This window comes from Panthera leo, chromosome A2, assembly GCF_018350215.1.
Source record: "Panthera leo isolate Ple1 chromosome A2, P.leo_Ple1_pat1.1, whole genome shotgun sequence".
NCBI lineage: Eukaryota > Metazoa > Chordata > Mammalia > Carnivora > Felidae > Panthera > Panthera leo.
In genome coordinates this window covers 85,012,865-85,034,036 of record NC_056680.1, presented here as the reverse complement: position 1 = coordinate 85,034,036, position 21,172 = coordinate 85,012,865, and the positions used below count along the sequence as shown (strand labels likewise).

The 21,172-nt window shown below is 35.8% G+C and overlaps 1 protein-coding gene across 3 annotated transcripts in view; it reads left to right on the top strand.

The window, feature by feature from the left end:
- Positions 1-954: 954 nt before the first annotated feature.
- Positions 955-21,172, top strand: part of HGF (hepatocyte growth factor) — a 78,789-nt gene continuing 58,571 nt past the window's right edge. The window contains exons 1-6 of one of the 3 annotated variants that reach the window (XM_042916546.1): positions 955-1,656; positions 1,890-2,045; positions 8,703-8,868; positions 13,346-13,458; positions 14,944-15,058; positions 20,434-20,561. In XM_042916546.1, coding sequence (XP_042772480.1) covers positions 1,964-2,045; positions 8,703-8,868; positions 13,346-13,458; positions 14,944-15,058; positions 20,434-20,561 — 604 coding nt within the window. In that variant the 5' untranslated portion in view covers positions 955-1,656; positions 1,890-1,963. Of the gene's footprint in view, positions 1,657-1,736; positions 2,046-8,702; positions 8,869-13,345; positions 13,459-14,943; positions 15,059-20,418; positions 20,562-21,172 lie in introns of those variants that run through there. The other 2 variants (XM_042916530.1, XM_042916536.1) reach the window with 2 other exon arrangements.

Genomic DNA, 21,172 nt, shown 5'->3' with positions numbered 1-21,172 from the left:
ACCTACACGTATTTATTTATAGAAGAATCTAACTTCTTTAAAAGGAGTTTGAATGCTTGTTAATAAAGCGCAAGAGTTGCTGTAGGGCCTTTCAAGATCATGGTCAGGCAATACACTGAAATTGAGATTTTCCAAAAAGGTGTATCGCAAAGTAAAAAGGAAAGTAAAATGGATACTTGGGACACTAGAGGGAGGCTACCAAATGACTTTTCAGTTTGCTTGGTTTTGTTTTTATAAGGAGAAAATCATTAAAGAGAAGGAAATGGTAATATAATGTATAGATTGCTCAAAAGTAATTATCTTAATCTCAAGCTTCTCTAGCAATCCTAAACCAAGCTTGTTTTCTGGAGGTGGGAGTGGGCAGAGCTGGAGGAGGAGGGATGAGAGCCATGCAGTAAGGGAAGGCTGTAGTGTGAATGGTTTTAATTTTGCTCACATACACTTCCGTCCAAGCTGTACGTGGCCCCAGGGTCATTTTCACATCACACCCGCTATCTCTTCCTCTGCCCGCAGAGACACTGGTTCCTAGTTGATGCATCTCAGAGATGCATGGGGGCAACTCTTCCCCTGAATCCATCCAAAATAAAGCAAAATAAATTCATCTTGCCTAAAGTAATCTGAGCATCACCTGGAGATGCAAAGACAAAACCTTTCAATAAAATGAGCGTTCTGAGCAATGATCTCACAGATTCTGCAGACATGGGTCCCCCCCACTCCTGCCAATCCACACAAACTCCTTATCTCTCAGTGTAGATTTAGGGAGGCTGGTGGGTGCATTCAGAGGGATGGAACTGGAGAAGAGAGGCACATTAGTTATTTACGAATTAAAACAGATTGAGAAATTTCCAGTGAAAGTTAGTCTTAGAAGATATGTGCACCATATAGACACAGATGCATGAGAGTGGCGCACGCCTGTGTGCGCGTGTGCGTGCGTGTGTGTGTGTGTGTGTGTGTGTGTGGTATAAGGACACATAGTCCATGCTACATTTATCTGTTGGGGACAGGCAGTAGATAATCCTAATCTCTTAGACATTTTAAGAGAGAGCATGAACACATTTTATCGCCAACCCTCAATCAGACAAGTTTCTTTTATGCACTTCAGGCACATTTGTGGTGATCGCAGAGGTAGTACAGCTTCTGAAAAAAGCAGCCTGCCCTGCGGATATTGGGCAGGGGCAATTTTCTTACCTGACACCGTGGGTGCTTTCATTTTGCTTGTTTATTTTTACCCCACAATACCACACCCTTTTCTTACCTAACGCTTTTTACCTGGGCTGGACCCGCCTGGTTCTGCCTCCTCGCCTGCCTCCCTCCTCTCTGCTCCGTCTCTAACACCCCAAGGAACCTGTGCTAGTGTTTTGAATCCCTAGTTTGCTCTAGCAGTGAAAGTAGACAGATTAGGAGCTAAAGCACATTTGACTGAAAGGCAGCTCTTTGCTTTCTTCTTATGCTGCTTCCCCTTCCTCTTTTCCCAAAGAGACATGTAAACACATGTATTTTCCTGTTTAAATTTAGCGAATTGGTCCTCTGCCTGTCCCTTGATTTAGCTATTGGGCTGAGCCTTGCTCCTCCCTTCCCTACTCGGATAGGAGCCACAGGGATCTGGAGCTCGAGCTTCCAAATTGAGCTGGCCTCAGGCCAGGTGACCTTTTCTTTGTAAGTTTCTTTCCTAAGCAGAGTTGAGGGGGGGCGCGGGGAGCTGGGATCTCTTTGGTGTTGTTGGGGGGGTGGTTAGTGAGGAAAGGAAGGGGGTGGAAGAGAGTAAAGGGCTGTTGTTAAACAGTTTCTTACCGTAAGAGGGAGTTCAGACCTAGATCTTTCCAGTTAATCACACAACAAACTTAGCTCATCGCAATAAAAAGCAGCTCAGAGCCGACTGGTTCTTTTAGGCACTGAGTCGGAACAGGCTTCTCTCAGCCAGGCATCTCCTCCAGTGGGATCCGCCAGCCCGTCCAGCAGCACCATGTGGGTGACCAAACTTCTTCCAGTCCTGCTGCTGCAGCACGTCCTCCTCCACCTCCTTCTGCTTCCCATCCCCTATGCAGGTTAGTCTTCTCTTTTTCTTCTTCATCATTACGATTTTAACTCTCTCCTGCTAACCTTGCCTTTTCCTAACTCTCTCCACCCCATCCCCAGCATCCTTCCTCAGCTCTGTGTGTGGCTTGGGTCCTTTAAACCTCTCCTTATGCTTCCTTTTGATATTCTGTTCCTGTTTGCAAGGCATTTACAATGATAATTAACATCCCCTCAGTGCGCTCCCCCCCCCACCCCCCAACCCAATCCCAGGGCTCTCTTAGCCTCTTAGCTGTGGACTGTGGGACAGGAATGAAGTGCTAACACTGGCTTGAATTTTGCTGGTTTGGACAAGTTGAAGGCTGAACAGAAGGTCTGGTCTGAAGAGGGGAGAGGGACTGTCAGTACAGCAGGGACTCACTTCTTTCCACAGGATATTTTTCCATGACGTTCCACCACCCCACGTCACTCAGTCAACATTCAGGGCTACATGAAGACTTTATACAGGTTTTCATTTGGAGAAGGCAGATTAAGCCCTGAGTATATGCATGTTATAAAAATGAAAGAGAAAGCCTGTCTTCTAAGATCTCATTCTGTCTGGGTATGGATGTCTGCCCTTTGAAACTGCAGTGCAAGGGAGGCAAAAATTGTGTGACTCTGATTAAAGCTGCAGAAGGGGTCCTTTCAGCCTCCCATTTTCTCCCCTGAATTTATAGGTTGGGAAGGAATTGCTGGTGAGTTCATACTACCTTCCTGGAAGTGTAGAGATTTCATCTGCCGCTTTGGGAAGTTTTCTGTTGTTATCAGGGCAAGAGGAAACATCTGTATTTGGTCGTATTATCATGGTAGTGGCTGAGATGCCAGAGGGAGAAGGTAGTGAGCACCACGGGTGGGCACAGGGGAATAAAAGAATGGAACAAATGCCCACATGGTAGACATGGCCTTTTCATAACACAAACCAGAGAACTGGCCATATCTTTTGAGATAAGTTAAATATGAAATTTATTGGAACTCTGATCTAGTCTCTGATGTAATGCAAGGGTTGAAAACATCAAGAATTTGCTAACTGACAAGGAAAGACATTCAGCCCACCTGGCTTTCTTCTTCAATCTTGTGAAGTGGTCCTTTTGAGAACAACACTGTGTGGGAAGGGCCGATTTGAAAACATTTAGGTAAGGTTTCTGAAGAGGTGAAAAAGAAGTGAGCTCAATCAAGCACGTTGTCATGCTTGAGGTATGTCATGCTAAAATGAACTCTCAGAAGACACTGCTGATTTCAGGAGGTTTAGGGCATAAATTGAGAGCATGGCTAATATCTTGAGGGCTTTCATTTTTAAAGATTCAAACGTTGATGGCCTGAAGTACAATATGGTTACCTGAAATCATCTGTGCTAATGTGAGGGAAACACAATGTGGAAAACCCAAACAGTAGATCAACCATAGACAATGTCTATTTGTTTTTGGCATGCATTACGGAGTTTTGGCAGGAGATATACATTCGTAATGATGTTTCACTTTGGCTAATGTTGAAATGACTGCGTTTCCTGAGTATAGGGAGAATGCAGCCCCAGAGTGTGCTCACAGGCAAGGAGAGGACAATTGGGGATTACAGATATGCTGTGAATAATTCCTGAAGTGGATAATGGTAAAATTGTCATCAAAAGAGGGTCTGGCTTGGTTTGGGTGGTAAGTTTATTTTGATAGGTTTTTTTTTTATGACATTCTCCAAACTGGAGAATATGGACAGTCCTCTTAGAACATACCAAGAAAGTTGGTCCTTTTTTATATCATCTCACATTGAACATTTAGGGCTTTTATTGTTAATTGCTTTTGTTATGCTCTTAGATTTATCCCATGAGTCTATATTTGCACATATTGTAAAATAATACAATGGGAGAATGAAAGTGGATACTTTAATGAGGTGACTATCAATCATGAGCAGGATGTGTTAAGGAGATACTTTATAGAAAAGTTTCTGAAGAAATATGCAATATAGTGACCCCGGCCATCTTTATAGGAGTTGGTCTACATAGAATTACCCTCTATATGCTTCTACCTACACTGGAAACTAATATCCAGTACCCTGTAACAAAAGAAGCACTAAATAAGCGCTTGATGTCCAGGAACCTGTGAGAGATATAAAGATGAACAAATGTGAAAGAAACCCACATTTGTTGAGCAACTGTTATGGGCCAAGCTCTAAAAGAACTTATTTAATTCTGATAAGATTGGCATTATTCTGCTCATCTTACATGGGGCACCTGATTTTAAAGACTTTAATTCTCTTTTCATAGTAAAGGGATAGAGCTGAGATTCTGACTCAAATCTATGAGAATGAAGTATGTGCTGTTTTTTTTTTCTTTTATTTATACTGAAGCCAGAAGCCGTGAAATTAACTGAAATTGCCTTTTAAAAATCCATTTTGCTAAGTAATGTAAGAAACACTCTGTGTTAGGAACACTATTATACTATGACTGAGAGTTCATTTCTAGTGTAAGAAGTTGGGGGAAAATGTGGTATCCAGGCTGAGTATGAAAAGATGGATGGTAGTATGATCGGTACCTAAGTCAGGGGAACACAGAATGACCAAAGGCATAGAGGTGAGAAAGTATGAGCACAGGTAAGCATGTGGGATTGGTGTACCTGAGTACCAAGAGGGAGTACCATGGCCTGTGATTAGAAACTAAAATAAGGTCGTATGCACAGACATGAATGGTGTGCCAAAGTATTCTGAACATCATGGGTAGCAGTTGGAAATTTTGGAGTTGACAAGATACCTGACTTAAATTGTACTTCAGTGTGGTTGTTTTGGTTGCTGCGTGGAGAAACAGTTGTTGGGAGAAATAGGGAGGAGACCAGACGGAGGCTTCTATGACAATGACAATGACCAAGGAAGCCGAACGAAGGTGAAGAAGGGAGGCCCTGAATCTCACCTTGACTGTTGCTCCATTTTCTTTGCAAGAGACTATTTTGCTGCTTCTCAAATACCAACTGTGAAATCCAAGTCCTTAGATAACAGCAATGAAAATGAAAATGTGGACTAGTATTTATGATTCTTGTCTTTGGGAAGTTTAAAGTCTCCAGTCACTACCGTTCCCTCCATTAATTATTTGTGTACTTTCATCTTAACATCTTGCCACTTCAAGCTGTTAATCACTAATCATGTGGGTAGGTTTCTCAGAATATGTGGAGCCAGATTCCTGCTTCTTTCCACACCCTGCAAATCCTTTCCTTGCATGATTTTCCTTTGAAGTCAATGGTTAGACCATACAGAGAAGAAAATATATGAGGTACTGAGAGAAATGAGTGTGAGGCCACGGACCAGAGGGAGAAATGTGTCTTTCTTCAAGCACCTTGATACATTTGACCCTACTTTCTGTTTGTAGGTTTTCACTAAGATCCTAATGATTTCAATTCTAAAATAGGGATTTCAGGTTCTTCAAGAAATATAGCTTCCAGAATGTTTTCCTATACTAGGAGAAGAGGAGAAAGGAGTTGCAATTTAAAGTACAAGAAAGCATGACAAAATTGCAGTGATCTCTCACCCTTTGATTTCATTTCAATATTTTGTTTATAAACTCCAACTAATAGTTATGCAGAAAAAATAGTAGAGAAAAATCTGATCCAAAGATATTTTCTTTGAGTTTCTTCCCAAATTAAGCTGGTCTTTTAACTGTTTTCACTAAAACAAGCATCAGTTGCTAATACATATGGAAGAAAAAGTTGAAACTATTTTCAGCAAAGGAGTTTTATTTTCACATTCTGTTTTTGAACGACTTCTGTTTTGAATTTTTCTTTTATTGAAGAAGAAATTAGTTTTATAGATGCCTGGATTACATGATACACAGCTAGCTTCAACTTCACATTTTATAGTAATTTATTACTGACCTAGTAGAAATGACTAAATTATAAGGGAAAGCTTCTAAATCATGAGAAATAAATAGTGAAAGGGAATCCTGATACCTGGCTCCCATTGCCTTTGATAAGCTCTGTAGCCCCAGACAAGTTTTTCACACCTGTCTATTATCTAGTAAAGGAAAATCGTAGATTTGTTTGCTTTTCTGAATGCTTTTTGATCTTTAGATGAAAGGTGGTGATGGAAAAACTTATCAGCAAGCAAGAGTTAGGCTACTTTTGTGAGAGTCACACATTAACACATTTCAATAGGACAACTGAGGATCTGTAGAATTAAACACAAACAATAATCCCATAGAGACCTCTTTCTTCAATACTTGCCTTCATATTGCATGGTATTGAGAAAAGAAACTGGGGCATTGACAAGGGGTCCTCTTTTATTTGATAAATAGTAAAATGCATATCTTAATTTAATGTTTGCCTTACACTTCTAAAATTTAGCTTTATGCTCTTCTCTCACACCTAGACATGTATAATGAACACATGCATGAGGCCAATTTTAATTCTGTATTGTTAGTTAACTGAATTTATTTGACATAGATATGACAAACATATATGTGTGTATATACACACACACGCGTGTGTGTGCACACACATATATATAGTATATGTGCACATTTCCTTTTAACCAACAGTTTTATTTACTGGATTTTCAGCATCATTAACTACTATTTTTTCTAAGAAATACTCATATGTATATAGGAAATCAGATGATTATTATTCTGTGAAACATTTCATAGCACCTAAGAAATAGTGCACTATGGTCAAAGCAAGAAATTCTTAATGTAGAAATGTATCTCCCATTAACATGGTCCTGTGGCAGAAACCAAAATGTGAAAAGAATTATACCACTTCTTTGCTTGGGAGAATAACAATTTCTTCTCTATGCCAGAAATTAAAGAATGGAATTTCAAAAACAAAGCTAAAACTTTGCATATTAATAACATTTTTTAATCCAAATTAACTTCCAAATATCTACTTAATAATTAAATAGCTTCAAATATAACATAACTTGCATTTTGTAGATTGAGTAATTGGTATATTAGCATTTCAGGTAATTAAACAAAGTCATTTGGCAAGTCAGTAAGAATGCCAGAATTATCATCTGTCTGCCAACGTTATGCAAGGCATTTGGTCCACACTCAATAAATAACATGTTGATAGATTATTTGGTTGATTGAATTTCTATGTTAAAATGTCATTTAAATTATATCTGTTGTACCATAGCCATTCCATCTTGTAGGACAAAGAAAAGTTGAAAATGAAAACATTATTACAGAAATTAGTACCAGTCTTTTGGGGATTGTGTTCTGGAGTTTTACAGAGAACCAGAAATTTAGAGGACTTCATGTTTTCTCTTATTTATTGTGGACTTCAGGTTAGGACAGACATTAATGAATAGCATCTGCATGTTTAATAAACCAACTGGAGCCAGTGGTTGCTGGCAAATTTGAGAGTATGATGCCATTGTTTGTACCTCACTCTGCTAGCCATATTTCCAAATTTTCTGCACAAAAATTTTACCCTCTTTTCTTGGCATATTTCACCACATATAAAGAGCAGGAATGCATTTCCTGTCTTACCATCCAAATTTCTTCTCTACTGATAGCCCTAAACCAGATCTTCAAAAAATATTTGTAAGCCATATTTCTACATACTTTCTTATAATTCTTTTAAAAAAGGTGGCATCACGAGTGTTTAAGAATGGGGGTTCTGAAGCTAGGCGGTTGAGTTTCAAATGAGTTTTGCTTAAGGGGCAATTAATTTTTCGCTGTGTCTCAGTTTCTTCATCTTAAGAATGAAGATATTGTTACCGCTTTTGTTACAAGGATGTTCAAAAGAACTGGCAGGCAGAAGAGAGGCACAATCATGCCTCTCCTTAATACACAATAGGTGCAGTCTCTTAGACATTTTCATTCTCATTGTGAAGATGGCGACCATCCTTAGAAACTAGGTAACTTTGGGCAAGTTGAGAATAAAGAAGTAAGTGCTTGATACTCTGAAGTTATCTACAAGATGAAGTCTTTTAGGATGTTTTAGTTCTGTTTTTCATGTTTTTAATAGGAGGCTTCATGCTATCTAGGGGCTTTGGAGAATACTTTCATGAAGAAAAATGATATTGCTACATTAAAGGATGATGTTTTACACACATTTGATTTATAGTAGTTGGCTTGATTTCAAGACAATTCAGTGATACTAAGAAATAGTGCCCCAAAGCACAGAAAACACTTATGAAGGAAACGAGAAGGGCTAAACTTGAGTAATATGAAATACTTCAAAGAGAGTCAGAAGAATTTATCCACTGTGCCATTTTCTAGTGAGAAGTTGCTCACATGTAATTGAGTTGGCTTATCTAATTAATACTATAACTTACATAAGGGCCAACTGTAGAAGGAAATGACAAATTTAATTATAGAGCATGATATGATAAGCCCGGGCATTTGCTTACATACTGTTTGGAGAATATCATGTCATTTATTTCTTTAGAGTGAACTCTGTCCTAATTTTTAAAACCATATTTCATTTTAAAGAATGTAGATGAGTGACTCTACATGACAAGTTATTTATTCTTCACTGATTACAATATTCCTCTTTTGCTCTTAACTATCTGAGAGTATCAATCCCCACCTCACTTCACCCCCAATCCTTGGAGATATAGTATGTTGTCAGATAAAATCACTATCTTGTGGATGATCCTTAAGGACATTTTTTTTTTCTATATGAGCCTTAAAAGCTTTTCCTCCATTTTTTAAAAAAAATTATTATTATTAATAGAAGGACAGAAGAAAAGAAGAAACACACTTCATGAATTCAAAAAGTCAGCAAAGACTACTCTAATTAAAGAAGACCCATTACTGAAGATAAAAACAAAAAAAATGAACACTGCAGACCAATGTGCCAATAGATGTATTAGGAATAAAGGACTTCCATTCACTTGCAAGTAAGTTGCTTCATTTTGTTCTTAGGATAACTTTCCAAATACAGCATCTACTAATTATCATCATGGTTCCCCCCACTTTTTGGATTCATGTAATTTGCCCTTAAAAGTATAAGCTTGACTTGAGTTTTCACTCATTATAACAGGAGACGTTGCTCCCAGTTGATGGAAATGTGAGTAAGGGAGAGCACATAAACTAATACCATTTAGAATCCACAGTGCCTCTGGTTATGGAATTTGTGTTTTCTCATCTTATGAATAGTTGAACTTTAGAAACTAAAATTCAACTAGATTGCCTTTTATCCAACATTTTAAAGTATTCTATTCAGAGTAAACATTTATTTTTTCTTGCAAGAGGAGTGGAGGAATTTTCAGAATATAAGTTGGGCAAGAGCCAGAATTTACTGCAAGTTACGTCATTGTCTTAAGGGATTGAAATAAAAGGTGTTGAGAGAATTAGATTAAAAGACTAGAGGGATTGGTGTCAGCAGCAAAGGCTATTCAAAAACAGTTAGGGGATAGTGATGATGAAGTTTTAGGTGAAAAGTGATGGGGCAATTCAAAGAGGTATGAAGAGATTCCAAAGGCGACTTTTCTTATCTTTTGAAATTCCCTGCCTAACCTCACAGGGAAGAACTCCTTCCTACTTTGCCAGTGAGCCCAAGGATAAAACTCGGGAGTTTCGGGCCATGAAGGAGACAATTGGATCTGAATAATTTTCTGAGTTGCCAGAAGAAAATGCATTTCCCCATTCTTCCCCATAAACATCCCAGCCTCTCACTTACTTGACACCCCTTTATTCCCTATCTCATTCTATTTTGACAGGATTGCATGTGGTATCTTGTCAATTTTGAATTCTATTCATGATCACATTTGGGCAGTGTCATGTCCCATGAATACAGATTTTAGTAAAGTCGAGGCAAGTGACCCTACTTTCATCTTGCCTTTTTTTTTTTTTTAGATAAATGAGTGTTTGGCGCCTGAGGGAAAGAGTATGGTCAGAGAAGGTCCTCGACAGATGTAGGAAGAGAGACTGTCTCCTTTCTATTCATTTATAACTCCTCTGGAAGTATTTTTCTTGCCAAACTGCCACTTTCTGGGAGAGATTTCCTGGCAAGGGGAGTGGAGAATTGACTTTGCATGTATATTCCTGTGATAATTCTGTTTCTTTCCCTGACTTTCCTGCCTTGGGATTGTATAAAATGAATTAGAGAAAACTACTCTCAATCAGTGTCATAGCTGTGTAGATCTACAGTGATGTTCTTTTTGCAGTTGAGGAGGTTAGATTTATTGTATTTTCCCCTCACAGGCTTGGGAAGGTGAGTCGAAGGAAATGGGAGAAGTTCATCTCATTATTGATTTTTAACTCTGAATCTGAAAACACACTTTCCTGAATCCACAAGTAAGGAAGGCATTGTGACCTCCCGATTTTCACATTTTTCACGCCTTATCTCTAGTAAACAAAAGAAAAACTTTTCCCTTTGTTTTATTCAAGAGGAACTAAAATGATTTTGCTGCATTAAAGAACACATGTGACCTGATTAAAAATCTTTACATATCCCACATATGAGGTTTCATACTTTCCTACTATATTCTGGTTGAGTTATATTTAGTCTTCAAATTTATGGCAACCTGTGCAGAAAACCACATGTATAAAACCTTTGTACAGCCAAAGTTCCTCTGCCCAGAAATGTGTCATCCTTCTCACTTGTCTATCCCAAATATACATATGTGTTTGGAATCACTAAATATATTAGTTATTCAGAACTCAATGGGCATACTGTGATACTCTGAAATTAGACTCTTAATGATTTAAAGGATTTTTTTTGCAGGCTTGTTATATGGACTAGAATCACTGAAAAGCAATGGCAAATATGCAAAAATGCTTAGAAAATACCAGTAATACTTTATGAAAGCATCCGTGATTCAACGGGTGCAGGGTGGAACATTCTCAAACACTACCTCCTCTTGAGAAGTTATCAACAATATTGATTTTACAGAGATTGAAGTTCTTTTTTTGCTGGGTAGGAAAGATGACCAGAATGCCTGATTCTAAGCTCCTCGGAAAATTGCTATCCATGACTTGACTCAAGAGAAGAAAATATGAGGCTTTCTTCCTCCATCCATGATTGAGTAACTGGTATTGGGATTGCCTTTCTGACATATATAACGAGAAAACTAGACAAAAAAAATCTACATGTATGAAAACCTAAATCTACATGTATGAAAGGAATATGATAATTAAAATAAGGATAAGATAAAGACTCTTAAAGTCAAACTTAAAACAAGATGCTACTCTAGAATCTGACTGTTTGGATCCATTCTATTTGGAGGCATAAAATGAGACAAGGAAACACTTTTCTGAGAGAATATAGCATTAAATGGAATGAGAGAAAAGGGTGAATGGAGACAGCAAGCTGGAAATTCTGATACCCACTTTTTGGATGCAATCACCTGTGTATTCACAGAGGCAAATCTTGCATGTTCCTGATGGGACTCATGAGTCACCTCCAAGGCATTCTCATGTCAAAGCAATATTATTAATTGATGAGTAGTTATATGTGTGGTATGATTTTGTTTTTTATATATAATTTTTAATTTATTTATTTTTGAGAGACAGAGCACAAGTGGGGGAGGGGCAGAGAGAGAACGAGACACAGAATCCGAAGCAGATTCCAGGATCTGAGCTGTCACCAGAGAGCCCGATGTGGGGCTTGAACTCACAAACCGTGAAATCATGACCTGAGCCGAAGTCCGACACTTAACCGACTGAGCCACCCAGGCGCCCCATGATTTTATTTTTTAATGTGAACTTAAGTGGCAAGTTATTGATTCTGTAACTTTAAAATTTGTAGTTAGGTTTTTGTTTAGTTTATATGAGCTCTTTATCTAATTACTATGTGTTCAAAGTCATTTAACATGCCCCTCACCAAGGTGCTGTAATAGAGTAATAGGGAATTTAACATGTATTGCATAAGCCTACAATCTGCCAGATCAAAATTCAAGTCTATCATTAGCCAATTCTCTCGTAAGTTATTCTGCCACCACTGCAAAGATATACTTTCATGATTTGCCCTTAATTACTCTTTCAGCTGTAAGAAGTTCTTGTAGGTAGATACTTCAACATATCTTTAAGCACAATGTTTATGAATATAATTTTTGGGGTATTTTGGACATAGAATAAATAAAAATAGAGATAATAGATAAAGTGTTTCAAATAATTTTATAACATATTTTACATGTTTCATAAAAGTTATTTCCCCTTATTTAAATATTTTAAAAGTTGGCAAATTGCTAAGAAATAAATGGCTAATTTGGGATATCTAAAATTATAAGAAAACTATATGTTCTCAAAACATTATATGGATTAGAAGTGAAAAATCCTTATTCTTAGAAATGCTATGTTTCTTTTAATTGGATACTTGTACATGATGACATTGTGATTAGCATGAACATAGTGAGAAAGAGTTTTAGTACCATTTCTTAAAGGAAGGTAACAGGTCAGAATTCCAACTTCATTTTCTACATTGTAAGACATGGTAGCATTTAATATGTTGAAAATTTTATCGTGCTCTTTACTAAGCTCAGTTAAAGGCTTTGTCTACTTCTCATTTTACTTTAGAAAGACTTTTTTTAGTCAACAACAAAATCCAATATAATTAGCTGTAGGAATGATAATTGTAGGAGTGACACATTTTAGTAATTTTCTTCAAGACGATCTATCAAAAGCATATGTTATGGGTTCTTAATAGATTTCTTAAATTAAAAATTCCTAAGTTAGCAAATCTATTTAGGAAACATTGACTTACATAAACAGCTATCCTAATAACAAGATTTTCATAGCTTTAATAAGCTTCCATGCTTTATAACTCACCAAGAAGTTCTAGAATATGCAAAATTTCCAAACATTTGATTTCAGATCCCTTTTGCTAGTAGAATCTCCTGGATGGTGATTTGTCTAATGCATTTTAGGAAATGTCACTTTAGAATGTACTTTACACAACTACAAACTTTGGAAATTAATCACGATATTTCAAATATAATCATTAGTATATAACTATAAACAAAATCTTCCAACTTGTTGTGTACTTACAAAAAAAAAAGTCTTCAGAAGTAACCCAAGCAGTTGTGTTATATATTGATTTGGCTTGTTTAAGTCTTAATTTGTCTAAACATCATTTAGAATAACATGAGAACATCTGTCTCAAAAATAAATAAACGTTAAAAAAATTAAAAAAAAAAAGAATAACATGAGAACATTCCAAACAGTATTCTGATATTTAAATGTACATGTATGAAAACTTAATTTTGTTCTTTCTTTGGCCATCAAAATGGTAGGTCCAAAAATCACTCATATTTTTATATGCATATGTAATCATATATATTTTTATATTGCCCTCCTTGGCTAAACCATGTGCCCATTCTTTAAAAACTTTATAAATAGTAGTATTCCTTCTTTTCATTTAGATATTTTTTTCAGGGCCTTTGTTTTTGATAAAGCAAGGAAACGATGCCTCTGGTTCCCTTTCAATAGCATGACAAGTGGAGTGAAAAAAGAGTTTGGTCATGAATTCGATCTCTATGAAAACAAAGGTAACTAGTTTCTCCCTAAATGTTTCATAACAAAATAAAGTATAAAATATGTGTAATTTCCTGCTACAGTGCTCTTTCCTGCTGATTTTTTATCATATGCTAGATCTGTTATGCAGTCAATTCTTCCATTAAGACAGATACTAGTGTCTTGACTCTTTTAAATATAGTATTTTAAAAAGAACACTCCCTAAACATTCCATAATTATATTGGCCCCCTCCCTCTTTGTTTATTTCTAGGAGCATCTCCTAGAACTGATATTCCCCATGTTCATTTTAGAAAGTGCCACCTTAAGTTAATAGTTTAAAATATAGTACATTTTGAGCTTATTTTATACTATTTTAAATTCTAACAACTTTGAATAACTGATGTTATAGTGATGATTGCTGATAATAAAATGTGGAGATTTTGAAACATTAATTGTGACTTTTCCTAATTATATACTTTATAAATCTTTGAAATAATTAAGATGATATTATTTGTTAATGTGTCTATTTTGTTCACTTGATATTGTATTCACAGGTTATTTACTTTGATCCAAAGCAGAATTATATCAATGAAATAACTGGAAAGTGTTATATAAATATGAATTTTACCAAATAAATTTCTTATCACACAAATTAATAATTATGGATTGTATTTATAATAATAGTACTTAATCAAGTTTAACGTTTTCCTAAATCATACTGTGCCATTTAATTTGAGTATTTGGTAATATACAGAGATACTTCCTTGTTACGAAGGTAGATGTTTAAATTAAATTAAAATTAATTTATGGTAGAAAATAAGATGACCTAAAAAAAAGAAAATTAGATGATCTATATACCCAGTAATTCTGTAAATCCTAAACATAACTCATAATGTAGTATAAGACCATTTTTTAATCTTTTAGGTTGCTAACAAGTGTATATGCTGGTATTTGATAGGAATATACGGCTTGTGTCAAATTAATTGCTCTACAGTTTTGCAGCACTAAAGTTAGCAAAAATTTAGAAAATAATAATGAACGTAATATAACTATCACTCAGACATACACACACACATATACAAAACTTACACAATTTTACTGAGATAAAAACAAGTCAGTTATTTTATTATCTTAAAGTAACTCTTTGAATTGAATAAAATTTGCAAATTACTTAATTTTTATTTTTAATATTTTCTTAAAATGGTCTGTATATTTGAGCAAATCATTCTGCCAAATTAAATTTGTCTGACCAGTTGAGTATACAGGCTAATCTCCACTAAGAACATGGACTGATCTCTGCTATTTTCCAGAAATATACTCACAAAATTAAAACTCCAAAGTAGTCTTTTTTTTTTTTTTAAGTACTATAAACGTTAGGCCAGAAATGTCAGTATGATTTGAGATAATTTATAAACATTAATTACCTAAAGATTTGGATGGAATTCTTTTTTTTCTTTTTAAATATATACAGAGTATGCTACACATAGTTATAAAACTTTTCTCTGCTTTCCTCTGATAGACTACATTAGAAACTGCATCATTGGCAAAGGAGGTAGCTACAAGGGAACAGTATCTATCACTAAGAGTGGCATCAAATGCCAGCCTTGGAATTCTATGATACCACATGAACACAGGTAAGAACAGCATGAAGAAAAGAGGGGAGAGCCTTTCTTTTTTATATGTGTGCTAGCAATCTCATGTTAGTACTTCAGAATAATCTACGGTTCTATAATAATTTACCCAACTTTACTGAATTGCATCAAGCCAAGGGTTATGTGAATTCATGACTGATATCCAAAGATGACTAAATTTGCCATTAAGTATGGCCTAAAAGTATCTTACCTCAAAACCTCATCTTATACATCTTGGTATTTGTGAAGAAGTAATGAAAATGTGATTTAAAGAAAACACATATATTCCCCCCGCCTCTCTTCGCCTTCTAGAAGGTACAGCACTCTGCAGCTCAAGTGGAGGCTTTCACTGTGATATAAATAGGCAGCGGATCAGATTCTGACCTGATCCTGGGGGCTGACTGTTCTTTAACCGTGGTGGTACACAACCTTGGTTGCACACTAAAACCAACTGCTATGAGCCTTGAACAAACCCCGCCACCCAGGCATCAACACACACCAATTAAATCAGAATCTTTTAGGGAAATAATCCAGGCACTGGTATTTTTTTTTTTTTTAAAGCACAGCCAAAATTGAGAACCTCTGCTAATAACTCATGTCACAGATTGACCAGCTTTCCCATTTCACCTATTGCCTAATAACTGGAGAAAACTTCTCATTCCGTGGAAATTAAATGTCTACACTTCAGAGAAGTGTGTTCGTTATAACAGATGAATGCTATTTAAAGATGAGTAAACACAGCATCCAGAGGCTCATTAGTCTGAGAGTTTTAATCATCATGGAGGAGAAACATAGATTTCTAATACCCACTAAGGAACTAAATATAGCCACAGTTTGTCAAGACTTATTTCACAAATAATTTTAACAGGAACTGAAGTAGTTTAAAACAATTCTCCCCTCTGGTTATTAAATGCATTGCAAGATTTAGTGTACTAGGAGCAAGTATCTTGCTGAGCAGTTTATCTTGTTTATCTCATTTAATATCCCAAGAACCACATAGTGAGTAGTTTTATTAATTCTATTTTATATATGGTGAAACTGAAGAATAAAGGGCTTCAGTAACTTTTCAAGGTCATGAACAACTAGTAAGTGTGATGGCCGGAATCTTGAGCTCAGCCAGTGTCACTGTGTAGCCTGTGTTTTTAACATGAAACAGGGCACAAAACACCGAGCAGTAGGTCACATGCTGTGATCTGCTTTTCAATAGTGGTGGTGACTTTGCCTTGATTAAATCGCTTTTTATTCCATTTCTTTCATTTTTGAGGGGCATAATTATGCAACATGATTTTATTTCTGTAAACAGAGATGAGTTAATTGGCCCACATAGAAAGAAAAGAAGTTAGTTGCTCTATGCTGGGATCAAACCTGTGATCCGGCCTAATTAACACCAGCTAGTAAGTGGCCAAGCTGATCAGTTTACAGAGTCTCAATAGCAGAAAACAACTAATTTTTCCCAAATTAGTTACTTATGATAATAGACAAATACCTCTGAAATACAGCATTATGCTTATATTACAAAGCAAATATATATATATATATATAGATATAGATAGATAGATAGATAGATAGATACACATAATTGTTTTGTTCTCTCATGAGGATTTGCATGGTGTCTCTCCCATGATACTATATGAAGAAAACATTTTATTTAAATACAAGATCTAAGTTTTTCATGAACAAAAGAATAGCATTTGAAATCAATCCTACTCTAGTTGAGTGCACTGGCCTGACCCAGTAGAGGTCTTATTTCAACCCAAATTCTCTATGATTGTGATTCTCTGCTAGAAGAGTAAATGTGAAATAGATCTCCCTGGGAACTGGCTTCTCGGTCCAATCAGCTATTTTACCAACAAACATTTCCTTGTGATATAGTGGTTTAGGGCTGAGAAGATCTTGCTTTTAACCAAATCTTTTTTTTTTTTTTCGTATTCAACAGTAACAATTTTCATCAATTAGCAGCTTATTGGAATATCTGCATGAGAGCTTAACACTTTTTTTTTTTTTTTATTTTTTTATTATTTTTAATATATGAAATTTACTGTCAAATTGGTTTCCATACAACACCCAGTGCTCATCCCAAAAGGTGCCCTCCTCAATACCCATCACCCACCCTGCCCTCCCTCCCACCCCCCATCAACCCTCAGTTTGTTCTCAGTTTTTAACAGTCTCTAATGCTTTGGCTCTCTCCCACTCTAACCTTTTTTTTTTTTTTTTTTTTTTTTTCCTTCCCCTCCCCCATGGGTTTCTGTTATGTTTCTCAGGATCCACATAAGAGTGGAACCATATGGTATCTGTCTTTCTCTGTATGGCTTATTTCACTTAGCATCACACTCTCCAGTTCCATCCATGTTGCTACAAAAGGCCATATTTCATTTTTTCTCATTGCCACGTAGTATTCCATTGTGTATATAAACCACAATTTCTTTATCCATTCATCAGTTGATGGACATTTAGGGAGAGCTTAACACTTTTAAGTTAAGTGTTACCTACAGATTAACTTTATGGGAAATGGAAAAAGGTATATATATATATATATATATATATATATATATATATATATATATCTGTTTGGAGGAGTGATTTATTGTTGACTCTAGATTGAAATATTTTTCAAGTGGGTTAATGGGAAGATGATGATAGATGATTAAATTAGTATAGGAGCTTAGCCAGAAAATCAGGTGACTTGATATCTACATCTACATCCTTCATTGGCCACCAGCATTCATTAATGAAGCAGATGATGGACTAGATCAAGTTTCCTATGAATGCAGTTTATATTAAAAGAAAAGAAAAGGCGGCTAGCACTCAGAAGATCTAATTTATATTTCAAAGTATATTTGGATATAACTCAGTTTTAAATATTTCTTTACTCTCTCTCTTAAAGCCTTGTTAACAAGGAAAAAAAACCACGAATAGTATATATGTGAATAAAAGTTTATTACAGAGCCTATTGACTGGGTTTGTATGTAATAGGTTCTCATAAACATTTGTTGAATGAACACATAAAAGTGAAAAGAACAGGGCTGGCTTCATCCCTTGATCGAGTCTAGGATGCTAAAGAAAAGCAGGCTATCCCTCAGGACACAAAAGAAAACCAGCTAATCTGGGTAAAAAGCCTTATTACACCAAAGAATGAAAGAAGAGATGGCCAGACTGTTCTTTCCTCTGCATGTCCTAAAGAGGAATTTCATACGGAAAGCAATGCATCTTTCCTTTTCAGTTTTCTTTTATAAACTCCAGTGAGAAAACTTTATTCATATTTCTGCCATGTTTAGTTTTGATTTCTACTTTTTCTCTCTTCCTTACTTGTATTTTTACGACTAAAGCATTGACTGACTCGTTCACTACTTTTTCACAGCTTCTCTTTAGCTTTACAAATCCAGAGGAAAGGTATATGTGTGTGTTTGTGTGTGTGTGTGTGTGTGTGTAAAACAAATACTTTAGAGAAGTCTAAAGATTGTAGACTACTTTACTAATTATTCTATTACTTCCCCTGAATTACTACTCTATTTTTTAATGAAATAGAGCTACAGGAACATTTTCTTAGGTAAATTTAGGCATTACTTTATGAAAAAAAATGTGAAGTAAAGGTTAGTTTTGATTCTATCAGAAAAATGAGTATTTTGTTATATTTACTATGAAAAGTTGAAAAACTGGCCAAAAAAAAAGAAAATTTCAAGCAATGGAATAAACAAAAGGTATCTTAAGTTATTCTGGAATAAAAGGGCTGAAGAAAAAAAAGGACTTCTCTTTCCTTTGAAAATTAAATACCATTAGGAATTGTGAAATCATGATGAGCTTTAATTGTATTATAATTTTTGTCAATCATATGGCCTAATATCTAATTTTTGTTTCCCCATATTTAAAATGCTAGTGTAGTATGAATATAATAAACTTTATCTAAAGACATTTCGGATTTTGTAGTAATAAGAGTTTCCTTGAAAATGTTTGGTTAGTATTAAGTCTCTTAGAATAGATTTTTTCTTTTTGACCAATATTTTATGTTTTCTGAAGACTTAACTATGGTGTATTTCATGTCCAAATGAAAGAATTTCATTGCAAAATATTGCTTGGTACCCAATGAACATCCATATATATTTTATGTCACATAATAACAAAAAAATGATGATTCCTAAATAAGTTTCAGTGGGTACGAGACACATTTGAATGGTTTTTACTTAGAGACTAAAGTCCTTTTACTTCACTCTAATTTAAACACCATTTAGAATTCAAGAATCAGTGAGAGTAGAAATAAAGCTTTATAGCAACAAATGAACCGGATATTGAAAATGTAACCAGATTTTCACAGCAGTGTTTAGTGTTATTCACAGATATATATTCTTCCTTACTTGTGATTTTTTTACGTGCAATCTAGCAGATGAAAGCATCATGAGGCCAATGCCACAAGAAGTACTAAACAATAAAAGAGGCTTTGGATTCTTCTGATATTGTGTTGAAATACTTTATGCTAATAAGAAAACGATAACTAGGGTATTAGACATTTCAAATGAGGGTGATGCATTATAGTCTCTGCACGCAATGGCAAACTATTAGGAACTAAATCTGGAAGCATCAAACCCCACAGTGCAAATTAGTCAAATTTTTGAAGGGAATAAATAATTCTGTTTTTCACTATGACAAGGTAAAGACTACTAAGCAGAGTGAGCTTAACAATAAGTAGAATTTACTGAATGTTGATTACCCAGTCATCTCTTTGAACTTCTCAAAACATATAACATATAAAGTGTAAGATGTGATGAACTTAGGGTTATGCTCCGGGTACAGGTTTGCTAACACAGTCTGAGAGAGGCTAAATTACCTGCTGAGGTCTCCAGTTGGGAAAAGAGAGAACTGAAATTTGAATCCAGGTTTAATTTGATTCTAGACCCTTTGTGTTACTTCATCAACCTGTTTCTCAACTGTGCAGAAAAAAAGGGGGGGCTATTCTTTATAAGAAAAGCAATAAACAAACAAATAATTATCTCAGATAAACGTTGTAAGAGTGAGATTTCAAGGCCTTCTGCAGTGTTTCTTCCATTCTCTCCTAGGGGCCTTGCTCAAGTGGAGCTTTGAAATTGTGGTTCAGAAAACTTCAGTTAGGTTCTAGAATGATTGGCTCTTAGCAAATCCAGAGATGAATCATTGTTAATGGTGTTGAATGTAGGAATTCAGTCAGGTGAGTATTTATAAAATTTAAGTATTTTAAGAATGGATGAAAATGAACTTGAGTTAATATATATGGAAGTCTGAGCTAGAATGATTTCTGTACTTCAGGAAAAACATACCCACTAATTAGTAAAATTAATAGGCCAAAAATAAAGTTGCATGCTCTTATACTGTAATGATTATCATTTTAAAACTAGCTTTTTGCCTTCGAGCTATCGGGGTAAAGACCTACAGGAAAACTACTGTCGAAATCCTCGAGGGGAAGAAGGGGGACCTTGGTGTTTCACAAGCAATCCAGAGGTACGCTACGAAGTCTGTGACATTCCTCAGTGTTCAGAAGGTAAATGAACCTGAATGCCGTGTGGGGCACTCTGCTCCCGCTTTCTGTAGAACTGCATCTCACATTAAAGGTTAACAGAAACGAATTAAACCATAATAAATATGTTGTTCATTCAAATGCAACTAAAGATAATTATCTGAGCATTTTTACTTGACGTCTTAAAAACTGATTATCATCAGATTAATGCAAAAGGGTTATGAGTTTGAATTTCAACAGAGCCTGAGGCATCCCTCTGGGGAGAGTAAAAGCTTGGGCTTCCTCATCTACTGTCTTGAGTTCACATACCTCAAAATCTGCTCCCATACACCACCTGAAAGGAACCCAGTGAAGCTTAGTTCTTTAAGAGTAAGGCTAATTCCATCCATCTAGCACCTGTTTCTGCAGAAATTTTGTCAAACCTACTCTGAAGTGGTGTGGCAAGAGTACATGAACCCAGAAGAGAATATGGGAAGGGGTCGCTGAAAGTTCAATACCCCCTCCGTGTGCCTTTTGGTGAGAAGCAAATCTGACACAGAGACTGACACTAAACACCACTGAGAATAGCATCTGAAGAGATCAAAGCAGTAGTAGCTCCCCAGCTGTCTTGAAGGCAGGCACCCTAAGTCCACGCC